Below are 15,426 nucleotides of genomic sequence, written 5' to 3' on the forward strand. Positions count from 1 at the left end.
AGGTGAAAATCTTGATCCTAATGAAAGATAACTCCTCTGAATTCTCCTCTGGCTCTAGGCAGTTGTTTTGAAGTTAGTCTATACACATTTACTCCAATCTTTCCCATTCAAAAATCCAAGAATTCTCAACGAGAAGAATCTTCAAAAAAAGAAGAGGGACATGAAAGCAGGAGAAGGTAAATGGAGATATGTATAATTCAAATCAATGGAACTTGCAGAAATTCTAAGACTTTCACAGAATTCCTGAAACCCAAGAACTAGAATTCTAATAATTTTATTTTAAAGCTAGCTGCAAAATAATTTTTAAATAAATTAAGCCTTAAGAACATTAAAGTTTAGTATATTGGGGAGGAAAATGATCAGATAACATGTCAAAATTTAAAGTGGGATTATTTTAAGACGTGCCAGGGTGATGTTAAAACGTGTGTAAGAGTAAGTCTGCCTTTTCCACATACAAATCAAACAATGTAAATTAAACTCACAATCTAAAGGACTGGACAGTCTGCACTACTGCTGCAAAACATAGCTAATAACATCTGATGGTAATCAGCATTATTGTATTTAATAAGTAACAACAGCAAAACACACAATATACTTTTTAAATTTGTTTCACTGAAATTCTACCATTTTGGTTTCATGTAATGAGGTATTTGTAGAAGTATTTGTTCACATTTTATGTACCATTTAAATTGAAAATTATTTTTTTAGGAGAAGGGGATGGCAGCCAGTAAGTAAAAAATAGACTTAAAACTTCATTTTTGAAAAACAACCAAGTATCTACCCAACTCCAGACTTAATAAATTAGTGTGGTTTCTACACTTACCTCCTCTCAGCATGCATGCACTAAAGCTAATTCATATCAGAGAAATATTTTAAATTATATGCAAAAACTATACATTTATCTTGCAGTGCTTCTTAAAGCGAGGAGACCTTGGCTACTGTCTAAGGGTAAAGGAAATGCTTTAATTTTGAGGATAGAATTTAGGATACCAAAAAACAATTTAAGCCTCAAAAGCTAGTTAGAGTAATAGATTACCAGCGTGACTGAAATTAGTGATAAATACAAGTGTTCCAGGTAAAGGTAACAGTCCTCACTTTGGCTCAGTTAGCTATCTTGTACTTGCTGGGGTAGGGACGTACTATCCCAAAGCTGTGTCATTTCTTTGGAAAAACTTTAAGAGGAATAGAGGGGTCTCAAAGCTGGCTTATCACTTACACACCTTGGATTCTAAACAGATGATTACCTAAGCCCAGGGAAGCAATTTTATGGCTTATTCTCCTTTTCTGCATTTTGACAGTAGCAGTCACTTCCATTTATTTGAAAATAATATGATAAAGGCCAGTGATCTAAGTCTGTACCTCTTCTTCAATCTCATGTTAGATGTACACATCCACTTATATATACCTCACTAAAATTTTAAACAAAACTGGGTATTTTAATTGGGGACTTTAAATAACAGTTACTATAATGAACATAGTATTTTAGGATTCAGAAGGATGAAAACTCAAACAACAAAACTCAAAAATTTGCAGACAGCACCTAAAGCACTCAGGTAATGCTAACATTCCATTACTAAGTCAGTATTTTTTATAGTATTTCTATCTTGATCTACAGAGGAACAGGTACAGCCCTTAAGCCATTCCCAATAGGGCTAAGTGTTACTTACCTAGGATTAGCCTTGATAATGGTTATTAGGTATACTTTAACAGCTTGAAACCCCTTCATACTTATCTTGAAGTATACTTCAAGAATTTATTCAGCTGATTCTTAAGTAAAGGAGCCCAGTCAATGTCCTAAGTCTTGAAAGCTCCCTTCAAATGTAATTTCATAGTCTTTAAATTTTAACTGTCATTGTTTATTACTGTTTTGGCTACATTCTCTACAATTTCAGCAGCATCTTAAAGAGACAATGTGTCTATGTACAATGAAAGAACAAAATGGCTTGCAATATCAGAAATTAGAGCCACCGTTTAACTGTACAATATTAAGGAGAATCTGTGTTAAACATAGCCTCCTTTTTCAGCAACATGGACAATTTACATGTAAGAATCAGCATTATGAATGTGATGATAAAGAAATTTCTTAAAGGAGTGAAATACAGCATCCTGAAAAATAACGGTTTCTACCATACAAGGCAGTTAGAAAATGTTCACATTTTAACAAATCTGTACAAACCGCAAGAAACTTAAGGGACTGTCATCCCACCTTGCTGATTAGAACCTGCTAGAAATGTAGAATTACCATGAACAATTTATAAATCTATTACATATGTGCTCCCACAGCCCTAGAAATCAAGAAACTGATTTCAAGAACTCTTTATGTCCAACATGGATCATTTTTACATGCTTTGATTGTTAACAAATGCCTGCTTTTAATAATCTTTCTATGATGTACAGTCAACTTGCACCTTTTAAGGAGGTCATTTGATTTTTTTTTTTTTAAGCAAAGAAGCAACACCATTTAGCAGCAATTAAAGCGCCTTCAAGAAGACTTAAAAAAAATACAATATCCAATTAGAAAAGCCATATTTTTAAACATTTGTACAAGAATAAGCTGCTGAAACTTGCTAGTTGAAATATGACATCTGTACAACAATTTACAATAGAGCTAGAAGGGAATTTATCATTATCCTGCATAGAACTGGCCTGCATTTGGTTATATATTGTCACTTGTTTGAATGAACAAGGCCTGGTAACAAAAATACCTGTTAACAGTTCTAACATGTTGAGAACACTGGAGATACCATAATTTAGTGACTTCAACTGACTGATTTCAAAATAAGCAGCGCACTTTGTCAGAGGTCTAAAGTATCTAGGAACAGCTCTCCCTTTAACATAACCAGTGAGAAGAGCAGACATGTGATTTCAAGGTACAACCTGCTGAAAGCCAGACTAGGCAAATGACAAAGTCTAGCTGCCCAGAGATTCTCTCACACCCTGTTACTGCAAAACACAGGTGTCACTGTCATTCCGTTCTTACTTTGGTTGCAGCAGATGAACTGCTGAACGCTGAATAATGTATCCAGGCACTGTATAGTTCTTGTGTTAGAAGTATGTCTCATTTTCCATGTGTTTTTTAAATAATGAAAAACTACCCTTCATATTAGAACTCTTCGAGTAACAACCAAATGTACTGAAGTATTATTATAAACGTTATTTACAGTGTTCCCCTCCCCAACAAAAACCACTTTTCTTAACATGGTATTCCTGTTTCTGTGCAACAGGCAGTCACCCTTCACTGCTTAAGGTTACAGTCAGAAGTGTACATTTATTCAGGGTCCATGATCCACTCTCATACAAACGACTCTATGAAGAACTTCAGTTCACAAACAGTTCTCAACCATATCCTGTGTAAAAAAGAAAACAACAAAAACACTCAAAAGCTCTCAAACTCAAGTGTGCATCTGGAAGCAATTCAAAGACATCATGCCGATTTTGGAGGAAAGTCAGTAAGTAATTATGCTCGAAGAAGGGGGTGTGGGGGATGCTGTCAGCCCAGCCATGTGTAAGTTGCCTGAAGAATTGGATCGTCTCATGTGTGGGAGAAGGTAGGGGTCATTTGCCAGTTGGTGCACATCAAATCTATCTTCTTTTCGGTATGCCAAACAGCGTCTTATAAAGGCCTTAAAAAAAAAAGAGCAATTAAAATCTTTTCTAAGTATGAATAAACTGAATACTACAGATGATGGATACATTTCAGAAAATTTGATTTCACTGGGGGTTCACAGTAAAAACTAGCAATAAAATTATTGCAAATGCAACTCTCAGCGACTCTAATAGTTCACAGTAATAAATATTATTGATACTACTTATTGCTGGAAAGCTGTATTTCTTTTAAAAATTTTTTTATGGAGATTAAAATATACATAACATAAAAATGAGCATTTTTAACCCGAGTATACAATTCAGTGACATTAAGTACACTCACACTGCAGTACACCATCACCACTATCAATCTGCAGAACTTTTTCATCATCTAAAACTGAAATCTGTACCCATTAAGCAATATCTCCCTATTCCTCCTTCCCCCAGCCCTTGGTAACCAGTATGTTCTTTTATGATTTAGCTATTCTAAGCACCTTATGTGCGTGGAATCATGCAACAGTCGTCCTGTGTCTTTCACTTAGCATGATGTTTGAGTCATCCGTGTTGCAGCGTGCGTCAGAATTTCACTCCTTTTGAAGGCTGATATTCCACTGCATGTATATGCTAGATTTTGTTTACCCGTTTATCTGTTGGTTGACTTTTGGGTTGTTTCTACTTTTAATTATTGTGAATGTTGGTATACAATATCTGAGTCCTTGCTGCCGCCTTTTTTGGTCTACACCTTTAATATTATTTTATATATAAAAACCCTTGTCTACCAATAGTGACGGTTTTACTTCTTCCTTTCTGATTTATATGCCCCTTATTTCTTTTTCTTGCCTAACTGTTCTGGCTAGGACTTTGAGTACAGGCATACCTTGTTCTATTCCACTTTGCAAATATTGTGTTTTTTGTTTTTTTCAAATTGAAGGTTTGTAGCAACCCTGCATCAAACAAACCTATTGGCACCATTTTTCGCACAGCATGTGCTCACTCTGTCACATTTGGTAATCCTAGCAGGTTTTGACTTTGCATCATGATTTATTTGTGGTGGTCATCAATGACTTGTTACTTCTGTAATTGTTTGGGGGATGCCATGAACTGCGCCCCTATAAGACCACAAGTTTAACTGCTGAAATGACAACAAAGGATTTAGAATATTAAATAAACTTAGTTTCATAAGGCAGTGGCAGGGTTTGAGAGGACTGACTCAATTTTGAAATCATTTTACTCACAGTAGAACTTCTCTCAAAAGCACTGTATGCTACAGAGAAACTGTTCATGAAAGGAAGAGTCCCATCACTGTCAAACTGCCTCAGCAGCATCACCGTGATCAGTAAGCAGCCATCAACAGCAAGGCAAGACCATCCACCAGCAAAAAGGCTGGCTGAAGGTTCAGATGATATCTATTTAGCAGTTTTTAGCAAGCATGGATTTTTAATTAAGGTTATGTATATTATTTTTTTTAGGTATAATGCTACTGCACTAATTAACAGAATATTATCATGTAAACATAATTTTATGTGCACCAGAAAACTAAAAATTGTGTGTGACTTCCTTTACTACAATATTCACCTGATTGCAGTGGTATAGAATCAGACCCATGCTATCTCTGGGGTATGCCTATAAACTGTTGAATATGGAATACTGCATTTCTCCCTACAAAACTCCAGAGTCATCTTTTTCTGAAATTTGTCTTCTGTAAAACAGTCATTCCACTTTACTGTTAATTTAGTTTAGCCAAGAGAATGATGCATTTTTGGCTGTAATATTTTCTGCCTACTGAGCATACAGCACAAAATGAATATACCATATAACTCGCAGATGAATCAAGAAAAAGAACTTTATCAGAACCTCCTAAGACTCTTCATGCCCACTTTTGGTCACGGGCACTGCCTCTGCCCCAGTCTACTGGAGTAATAGCTATCTGACTTCTAAACACCATAGTTGAGTTTTGTGTCTTTTGAACTTTATGTGAGTATCATAATAGACATGGTCTCTTTAGCCTGCCTTCTTAAAAGAAATCATGGACTACATTTGGGTCCTTAAAAACTATCACAACCAAAGGCCTAAGCAGCTCTTTTCCAGAGCAAATCACCAGCCCCTATCGGATAGACTTGCCTGTGGCTGCAGTCCCCTTTGCTTTACTTATTAACAAATGTTGACTTTGTTTTAACCACAAACTTATGAAATAAAAAAGTACCTCACAAAATTTATTTACATAAATTTCGTACCTTTGCTTCACTGCTTACGACAGGTTTTACAGGGAATTGGACATCAGTGGCTTTTAATATCGTATTTTCTTGAAGAATGTCTTGCTGAGATTGATTGTGACCAAATGGCTTTAAAATAAATGAATAAAATGTTGAGAAATTTATCTCTCAAAATAGTTAAACAGATATTATCACTGAATCCCTGCAGTACAAATGATTTGATTTGTGTTTTAAAAAATCTTAGTTACTTGCAGATTGGGATGTATTCTCATAGGCTATAATTGATAGCAGGCTGAGAAAGACCATCTGATCAATCCTCCACATAGCCAAAACACTGTAAATAAGCAATTAAGATGAAAACATCAAATATTTTCTTCTGAGTGTTTAAAATGTTTAAGAACTTCTCCTTAGTAGAAGAAACTACAAGGTTACAGCTGGTACCTGCTAGCAGATATGGTTTTGAAAACAGCTAGGAGAAGGCAATGGCACCCCACTCCAGTACTCTCGCCTGGAAAATCCCACAGACTGAAGAACCTGATGGGCTGCAGTCCATGGGGTCACTAGGAGTCGGACACGACTGAGCGACTTCACTTTCACAAATTGGAGAAGGACATGGCAACCCACTCCAGTGTTCTTGCCTGGAGAATCCCAGGGACGGGGGAGCCTGGTGAGCTGCCGTCTATGGGGTCGCACAGAGTCGGACACGACTGAAGCAACTTAGCAGCAGCAGCAGCAGTGGTGTCCTTTAGTTTGATACAGTTCAAACTAGTTTGAAAAGTAGCAGAAACATCTGTGCAAAGTCCAGAGTAAAACACCTTGAGCATGACAAATTAAGTTAAATGAAACAGCTCTGGGTTTGGTCCTAACATGCAGTGAATTCCCAGACAAGTCCCTGGATCACTTTTCACACTGATGAAGGGATTGAATGGGATAAGGATTAGATATCCATGGTCGTTTGTAGTTCTGACTTCAATATAAAGAGAGGTTTGAGAAACATTAGGAGTAAGTTTGACAGAATTTCCCTGAGGAAGCACAGGGGGAAACATGCTCAGGTCAAATGTGTGTGTATTTTGGGGGGTTCGGGGAGAATGAGGTAGAGGATGTGAGAAAGTGAAGAAAACAGTTTTGACTCCATTATTCCTAATGCTACAGAAACAACAGCGGTGTTAAGAAGCTGTTGTGACATTAAGGTAATTCTGATCCATGAAAATTTAGTAAGTGATATATTTAAGATCACCTAAAAAAATTAAAATGCGTAACTATGGTTCAGGCATCCAAAATGGAGCTGGGTAGCCATTATGGATGTGGTTTCAGACACATTCCTGCATCACAGACAACCTGAACTTTCCAAACTGTATCAAACCAAAGGACACTACTAGTTGTTTTCAAAACCAATTAGCAAATGCTAGCTGCAACCTTGCGGTTTAGACGTCACCCCCACTTTGCAACTATGTGAACAGCACCCTTACTTCTGGCCAGCTCCAATCCTAATTCTTGACAGTTTATGTAACCTTGCAGTTTTTTGCCTATAAGCACCGTTCCCTCCTTTGTGTAGAGCTGCAACACAGTTCAAGTGCTTTCTTGGATTATTGCTTCCCAGGCTGTTCCTAACCCCAAATAAACTGTTATTTGGGGTTTGTTGTTGTTGTTCCTGCCTCAACCAGGTCTCCATTCTTGGAATTCTTGACTAAACTGACTTCAAATTAATGAAACTTCAAGAAGAGAAAATTCAACTTCTCTCCATATAGCTGAATCTGCTATACTTTAACTTACCTTTCTACCATAAAGACATTGAAAGAAGATGACTCCAACTGACCACACGTCAACCTTGTTGGAAATCTTTGGTGGTTCCTTTCCAACTACAAAACACTCAGGAGGTAAATACCTAGTTTGGGGTGGGGGGAGGGGGTGGAGACAGAAAAAAGGAAAGGATAGTAACAATTTATAACTTAAACCTGTAAATGTAAAATCTTAGAACTTTCATTTTATCCATACATTGAAGGATGTCCTAAACTTTTAAAGCATTTGTATCATCTTACTCTAGCGCCAAAACAAACAACTTTGTGATAAAGTGTGTAAGATACAGTTAATCCTTTAACAGCACAGGTTAGAACTGCATGGATCCACTTGCATGAGAATTTTTTTTTAATAGTAAATACTACAGTACTACACAATCCCTGGTTGGGTGAGTTTCGAGCCTTTGGAGGAACCATGTATATGAAGGGCAGCTCTTTAAGCTAGTCTCAGATTTTTGACTGTGTAGAGGGCTGCTGCCCCTCATCCCTGCATTGTCTAAGGGTCAATTATAAATGTGTATTATCTATAGAAATGACAAATTATCATTAGAAACTACAGTGTTCTGAATATCCACTAGGACAAAAAAACTCTTCCTATCCCCCTCTTCACCAATGTTCAAACTCTTCCTAAAACACACATCAGCCAGTCCTTTTGTTTAAAGAACCTCAACATCACTCACTAACAAGGTAAGACCTTTTATCTCTTGCTTGTAATAAGAGAGAAAAGGTGTGACATTAAAGACTGTCTTAGTCTAGCAGCAACTTAAATTTCCAGAATCTCTTCCCCTGACTCCCTCAAAATGGCTGCTGCTAAGTTGCTTTAGTCATGTCTGACTCTCTGCGACTCCACTGACGGCAGCCCACCAGGCTCCTCCGTCCATGCGATTTTCCAGGAGAGTACTGGAGTGGGTTGCCATTGCCTTCTCCACTCAAACTGGCTAGGCAAAGCCAATTCATTTGGTCCCCACACTGTGCTTCCCCACATGCTTCTGAATATGACAACCTTTTATGCTTGCTTTTACCCCAGTCTGGGCTTTCCCAGGGGCTCAGAGGTTAAAGAATCCGCCTGCAATGCAGGAGGATGGGGGGTTCAAACCCTGGATTGGGAAGATTCTCTGGAGAAGGGCATGGCAACCCACTCCAATACTCTTGCCTTGAGAATCCCATGGACAAAGGAGCCTGGTAGGCTACAGTCCACAGGGTCACAAGGAGTCAGGATCTGAAGCGACTTTTATCATACTCATCTGACACGGTAACCACTCTTTCTTCAAGACCTCCCTATCACAAGCTGCCTCTGCTTCCCTCCAGGAACCTGTTACATTAATTCATTAATCTTTGTGCAGTTTTGAATGGTAGCAGCAGCAGAAATATATGGAACATTCAAAAATACTTATCTTTTTAATTTATAAAGACATAATTTTAGACAAAGGTAAAAATAAGATTGTAATATTTATTTTTACCTTTTAAATAAGTTTAAACAGCTCCACCAGGATGCAAGCATCTCCCCCTGTCTAAAATTTGGATAAACTACAAAGTCCTGAAAAGCAATAATACAGCTAAATGGGAATCTATGGTTTTCTGTTTTATACTCACTATGCTAAAATCATTTAAATTTCAGCAGATTGTTCACAGATGACCAATAGCTTGTATGTGATGTAATCCTTTCCTACCTTCCAAATCAAGTAAAAAGCCAAGTTTGTTCTATGAAAAGCGTGCATTTTCTGTAGGTTTATGTGTGTGTGTAACTGAAACAAGACTGGCTCTTAAACACTATGCTATACTGTCCCTCAAGGTAAAAGGGTGTAAGCAAGGAGAGAAAGTACAGGAATAGATACCAAAGCTTTTCAGGAAAAATGAACAGCAGGATTTACTGAATGCTTGCATTTGAGACCTGAGAGGGAGGAAGAAATAAAACTCACTTTTATTCTAAGTGATACTGACAGTTAGGGGATGAAAGGCAATTTGTAAAGGCATCATGACATATTCTAAAAGTTTGTATAGGACATTGTTTACCAAATATATACCTTAAACTAATATGACTAGAAACTAACCATTTTGGGAAACACTGTTTCTATAAGTGTAATTCCAGGTTCCTAACATGAATGCAGATGGTGATTGCAGCCATGAAATTAAAAGACGCTTACTCCTTGGAAGGAAAGTTATGACCAACCTAGATAGCATATTCAAAAGCAGAGACATTATTTTGCCAACAAAGGTCCATCTAGTCAAGGCTATGGTTTTTCCTGTGGTCATGTATGGATGTGAGAGTTGGACTGTCAAGAAAGCCAAGCACCGAAGAATTGATGTTTTTGAACTGTGGTGTTGGAGAAGACTCTTGAGAATCGTCCCTTGGACTGCAAGGAGATCCAACCAGTCCATTCTGAAGGAGATCAACCCTGGGATTTCTTTGGAAGGAATGATGCTAAAGCTGAAACTCCAGTACTTTGGCCACCTCATGCGAAGAGTTGACTCATTGGAAAAGACTCTGATGCTGGGAGGGGTTGGGGGCAGGAGGAGAACGGGACGACAGAGGATGAGATGGCTGGATGGCATCACTGACTCGATGGACACGAATCTGAGTGAACTCTGGGAGTTGGTGATAGACAGGGAGGCCTGGCGTGATGAGATTCATGGGGTTGCAAAGAGTTGGACATGACTGAGCGACTGAACTGAACATGGAAATGTCGTGACTATCTTTTTCCTGCAGAGCACTCTAAACATAAGGGTCCCTGATGCCCATCTGCCAGGGAAATTCCATTGCCTTGCCCTACACGAGGGAAGCCAGAGTGAGAGGGAAATGGCATGTGGGAGTCTCTGCAAAGGATTATCTATTACTTAGAACATGGTTTTAAGCTGTTTTCCACATAATTTAGGGTTCTACCAAGCAACCAGGATTCTAAGATTTTGTGGTGAAAAAAGGAGTCTTGTTGCTGAAAGAAAGTTTCAAGATTACTTACTGATTGAGGGTGCTGACCTTCAAGGAGTTACCAGTTTGAATGATAATTTTCTTTAAACATGTATTTTAAAAATCTATGACATACTGTATTATATTCCTAAAAAAATGCCACAAGCATAATTTTAAAGCTCTAAAATGGCTTTACATGAATACATGGATATGACTAATCCCTATTCTGAGAAGTAAAAATGCATACAAACTTGTGGCATATTCCATTGCCCAGGCTAACTATGTGCTAGAGATCCTAAAGTCACATGTATGTTTGTAATCAAGATTTCACTCCTTTTGCTAATTAATTCATTCTGAAAACTAAACTTTGTTTGAAAATTCACAATGAGGTAATTTTTGTCAACACCTAGGTAACTGTGAAGAAATGGCATTCATTTAGACTCAAGATCAAAAGACCAAGATTATACCAAATTTCTCTTCTCATTCATGATCAACAAAACATCCATCTCAAACAAAAATTGTAACCACAAAACCTGTACAGAGAGGGCTTAATATGTACTGCTTTTAATAGCTAAGATGTTATATTAAGTATTATTATTCATAGTAAAGTAATGCTCAAAATTCTCCAAGCCAGGCGTCAGTAACATGTGAACCATGACCTTCCAGATGTTCAAACTGGTTTTAGAAAAGGCAGAGGAACCAGAGAGCAAATTGCAAACATCCGCTGGATCATTGAAAAAGCAAGGGAGTTCCAGAAAAATATCTATTTCTGCTTTATTGACTATGCCAAATCCTTTGACTGTGTGGATCACAATAAACTCTGGAAAATTCTGAAGGAGATGGGAATACCAGACCACCTGACCTGCCTCTTGAGAAAGCTGTATGCAGGTCAAAAAGCAACAGTTAGAACTGGACATGGAACACCAGACTAGTTCCAAATAGGAAAAGGAGTACGTCAGGGCTGTATATTGTCACCCTGCTTATTTAACTTATATGCAGAGTACATCATGAGAAACGCTGGGCTGGAGGGAGCACACGCTGGAACCAAGATTGCTGGGAGAAATATCAATAACCTCAGATAAGCAGATGACACCACCCTTATGGCAGAAAGTGAAGAAGAACTAAAAAGCCTCTTGATGAAAGTGACAGACTTATTTTCTTGGAGTCCAACATCACTGCAGATGGTGACTGCAGCCATGAAATTAAGACGCTTGCTCCTTGGAAGAAAAGCTATGACCAACCTAGACAGCATATTAAAAAGCAGAGATGTTACTTTGCCAACACAGGTCCGTTTAGTCAAGGCTATGGTTTTTCCAGTAGTCGTGTATGGATTTGAGAGTTGGACTATAAAGAAAGCTGAGCACAGAAGAATTGATGCTTTTGAACTGTGGTGTTGGAGAAGACTCACATTGAAGCTGAAACTCCAATACTTTGGCCACCTGATGCAAAGAGCTGACTCACTGGAAAAGACTCTGATCCTGGGAAAGATTGAGGGCAAGAGGAGAAGGGGACGACAGAGGATGAGATGGTTGGATGGCATCACTGACTCAATGGACATGAGTTTGTGCAAACTCTGGGAGTTGGTGACGGACAGGGAGGCTTGGCGTGCTGCAGTCCATGGGGTCATGAAGAGTCAGACACGACTAACCTACTGAACTGAACTGATTCATAATAAACATCACTCTAACATTACAGAAAAAGATTCACAAAATCTCCACATTAGGAATTTCTGGTTAGTAGTCACTGATGCCAAATTTCTCTTCCTCCAGTTTCCTGATGTTTACAGTTAAGACAGGAAGAGAAAAGAGGGCTGGTGCCAGTAATCTCAACTCAAGAGACTTCATATCAGTACCCTTATCACACCACAGTAATCTCAAAGGCACATGAAAATAAACTCTCTTTAAAAAGACTGGGCACTGACCTAGATAATTTTGGCATTTTTAATAATACACTTACCAGTATGTGCCTGCCCCTTGGGAAGTTAGATCCATTCCATCTACACCATAGCTGTCATCATCCATGATCTTGGACAGACCAAAATCGGTGATTTTGATTTCTCCACATGCTGTTCCATCTACCAGGAGGATGTTTCCTAAGAACAAAGTTTATTTAATGATACAAAGATGAAAAACATGTTTACTATGAAAGCTGATTTGGGGGAAATAAATAATACATTTAATATACATATGCAAAAATTTTGATTAAAATATACATTTAAAATATTTAAAAATATAGTGATACTATTTTAAAAACACTTCAGATTCTACTAGTATGCCATTGTCTCAAAAACTAAATCACAAAGCATATTTTCAGATAATTATATTCTTTAAAGCTTAAAAATTTAGACAAATTTTATTAATTACCTGGCTTAAGATCATAATGTATAATAGGGGGTTTGATTTCATTGAGATATCTTAGTGCATTTACAATTTGCATTACAATAGACCTAGCTTCTTTCTCTGACATTAACTTATGTTGCTTCAGATAGAAATCCAAGTCATTGCCTTCACAGTATTCTAACACTGTACAAAACCTACAATGGAGAAGAGAAAAAGATCAGACACAAAATATTAGCCAATAATTCAGAGTCACAATGGACAAATGAGTATTTGTATCATCAGTACAGAATAGGGAAAGCAAATGCCAACATGTCTTTTCTTAAAAACTAAGTCTGTTTATATTCACTTACGTATCTGTATCCAAGGAGAAATAGTCATAGAGTTTAACTATTCTGGGATGATCCAGTTCTTTGTGTATTCTATACTCTCTGCAGGCATGTCTACAAGAAGGAGAGTGTATTAATTCTCCATGACCATTAAATGTATTTTCAAAATTGATAAAAATCAAAGAATTAATATTTACTTGTGATAGTTTTCCTTCTTCTCATCCCTCCAGCTTTTATTAAGCTGGTGGATCTTCACAGCAGCATATCTTTGTTCATAAAGGTCAAAAGCCTAGGATTAAAGGAACAGAGAAGATTTTGAACCAAAGACCAACTGAAGAGCTCACTTTTTTAGGGGGGTAATAATTATGCAGTAATATGGAACTAGAATATACATTTTTATATTATAAAATTTCCTACTTTTGGTAGTCATCTCTGCTAAGATTATAGTTCAGTAGCACGTTTATTATCAGAAACAAGATACAAATTTCATGCTGTTAAATCAGCATGAAATTCACCTTAATGTGAATTTTCATGTTCAAGTTTTATAAACGCCAATATACTGAATTAACATAAAACAATAAAGCTTTAAAAACAAACAAACAAACATAGACCTTCTCCTCTATACTAGCAGCAGCAGCAAGCAGCCAGGAAAACAGGTGACTTTAATAATTTTTGGTGGACTGGATGAAGCAAACTTTTTCCTCTATCTTTTCCTAGAGACTGCATGTTTTTTCCCCACTTGTTTGAAAATTAGTTTATTAAAGTCTTAAACTTTTATTACAAAATTAAATATAACCATATATAATTACCACGCCATATGAGCAATTATTCCTTAATCTCATCTCAAGATAGGTTTTTATACTGGTTTGTTCAAATTATCAGCCTATTTATTAATAAAGAATGATCAGTATTTTTTAAGGCTTCAGGTGACTTTTTAAAAAAAAAAAAAACTGCATATCATGAAAGAAATTTATTATTTAGGTTCTACTGTAACTTATATACAAAAAGTGCTCCTTTAAGAAAACACTTAAAAAGCTTATAGACTTATTAGGAAGAAGGTTCATAGCTTCCACTCCCTCTATCAATTTAACCTTAAAATAAGCAGGAGGGGTAAACTGCTTGTCACAAAATTATAAAAGCATGAGATCCAAAATCACAAAGGGTGCAGTAATTAATATTCACTTTGGAGTCAGATAAATTTATTATTAGATGCGTTACTTTGTGCTAACAGTTTCAAAGTTTGGATTGCTGAAGAGAATTAAATGGAGTGAAACATATAAAGTCTTTAGAATAATACATGATTCACAATAAATACCCAATAGACATTAGCTAAGTTAAGTTTTAAACAACAGAAAAGAAAAAAAGTTCAGGTAGGAGAAAGCAAAAAGAACATAAGTTTATTAAAGAACTTACAAGCAATCACAGTAAGAATAAAAAAGTAAAGAAATTCTAAAGTTATCATTAGTGTATACTGATTATAATGTAAGACACATCTTTCAAAGTATACCTTCCCATAAAGCTAAGATGGTAATCATTAAGCAACTGATTCAATATTTTCCACAAAGTCTATTTTTTAATTTACAATCTGCTTTGTTTCCCAAGGGACCTGGCAACGATGAAAGGACTTTGAAGGGGTCAGAGGGAGCTGTCATTAGTAGCTAAGTCAACAATAGGGATTTAAGACTTTAGGGCCTCAACAATCTGCATTTTCTAATTTCTATGTAAGATTTTCTTCAAGAGAAAAGTCTCTGTTAGCCCCTATCTGTGAGACTAAAAACAGTGGAAATACTACTGGGCAATGGGAGAAGACTGTCATGAAAGCTATTAGAAGCAACAGAGGCTGAGCTACTTTTAGGATAAGCCAGTGCTAGCTACAGTGATTTTAGATCCACCGTGAGCTGTTATGATCTTTTTTTCTACCTTGTGGCCTGGGTAAGACTACTCAATGCTTAAGTGCCCAGATAAACTACCATTAGAATCAAAGAAACAAGAACTGGAACAGGGCTCATAGATCACTCTTGATGGGTGACACTAATGCTTATCCAAGCTAACAAAACAAAAACTAGTTCATGGTTGAACCAAGATCAGAAATTAGTTCTCTGAATCCAAATCCCATAATTTCCCCAGAGTCAGAAGTGGATACAGGTTGTCTCTTGACTTGGGTTCGATTCCTGGGTCGGGAAGATCCCCTGGAGAAGGAAATGGCAATCCACTCCAGCACTCTTGCCTGGAGAATCCTATAGGCGGAGGAGCCTGATAGGC

At 37.1% G+C, this 15,426-nt stretch overlaps 1 protein-coding gene across 2 annotated transcripts in view; it reads right to left on the reverse strand.

Moving 5' to 3' along the window:
* Positions 1-537: 537 nt before the first annotated feature.
* The window catches only part of TLK1 (tousled like kinase 1), a 176,062-nt gene continuing 161,173 nt past the window's right edge, over positions 538-15,426 (reverse strand). For both annotated transcript variants that reach the window (XM_040229325.1, XM_040229326.1), the window contains 7 exons: positions 13,362-13,453; positions 13,189-13,278; positions 12,863-13,032; positions 12,456-12,591; positions 7,572-7,683; positions 5,820-5,927; positions 538-3,623 (listed from right to left, as the gene is read on the reverse strand). In XM_040229325.1, coding sequence (XP_040085259.1) covers positions 3,447-3,623; positions 5,820-5,927; positions 7,572-7,683; positions 12,456-12,591; positions 12,863-13,032; positions 13,189-13,278; positions 13,362-13,453 — 885 coding nt within the window. In that variant the 3' untranslated portion in view covers positions 538-3,446. The remainder of the gene's footprint in view (positions 3,624-5,819; positions 5,928-7,571; positions 7,684-12,455; positions 12,592-12,862; positions 13,033-13,188; positions 13,279-13,361; positions 13,454-15,426) is intronic.

The sequence above is a fragment of the Oryx dammah genome, unplaced genomic scaffold (genome assembly GCF_014754425.2).
Source record: "Oryx dammah isolate SB20612 unplaced genomic scaffold, SCBI_Odam_1.1 HiC_scaffold_27, whole genome shotgun sequence".
Classification (NCBI taxonomy): Eukaryota; Metazoa; Chordata; class Mammalia; order Artiodactyla; family Bovidae; genus Oryx; species Oryx dammah.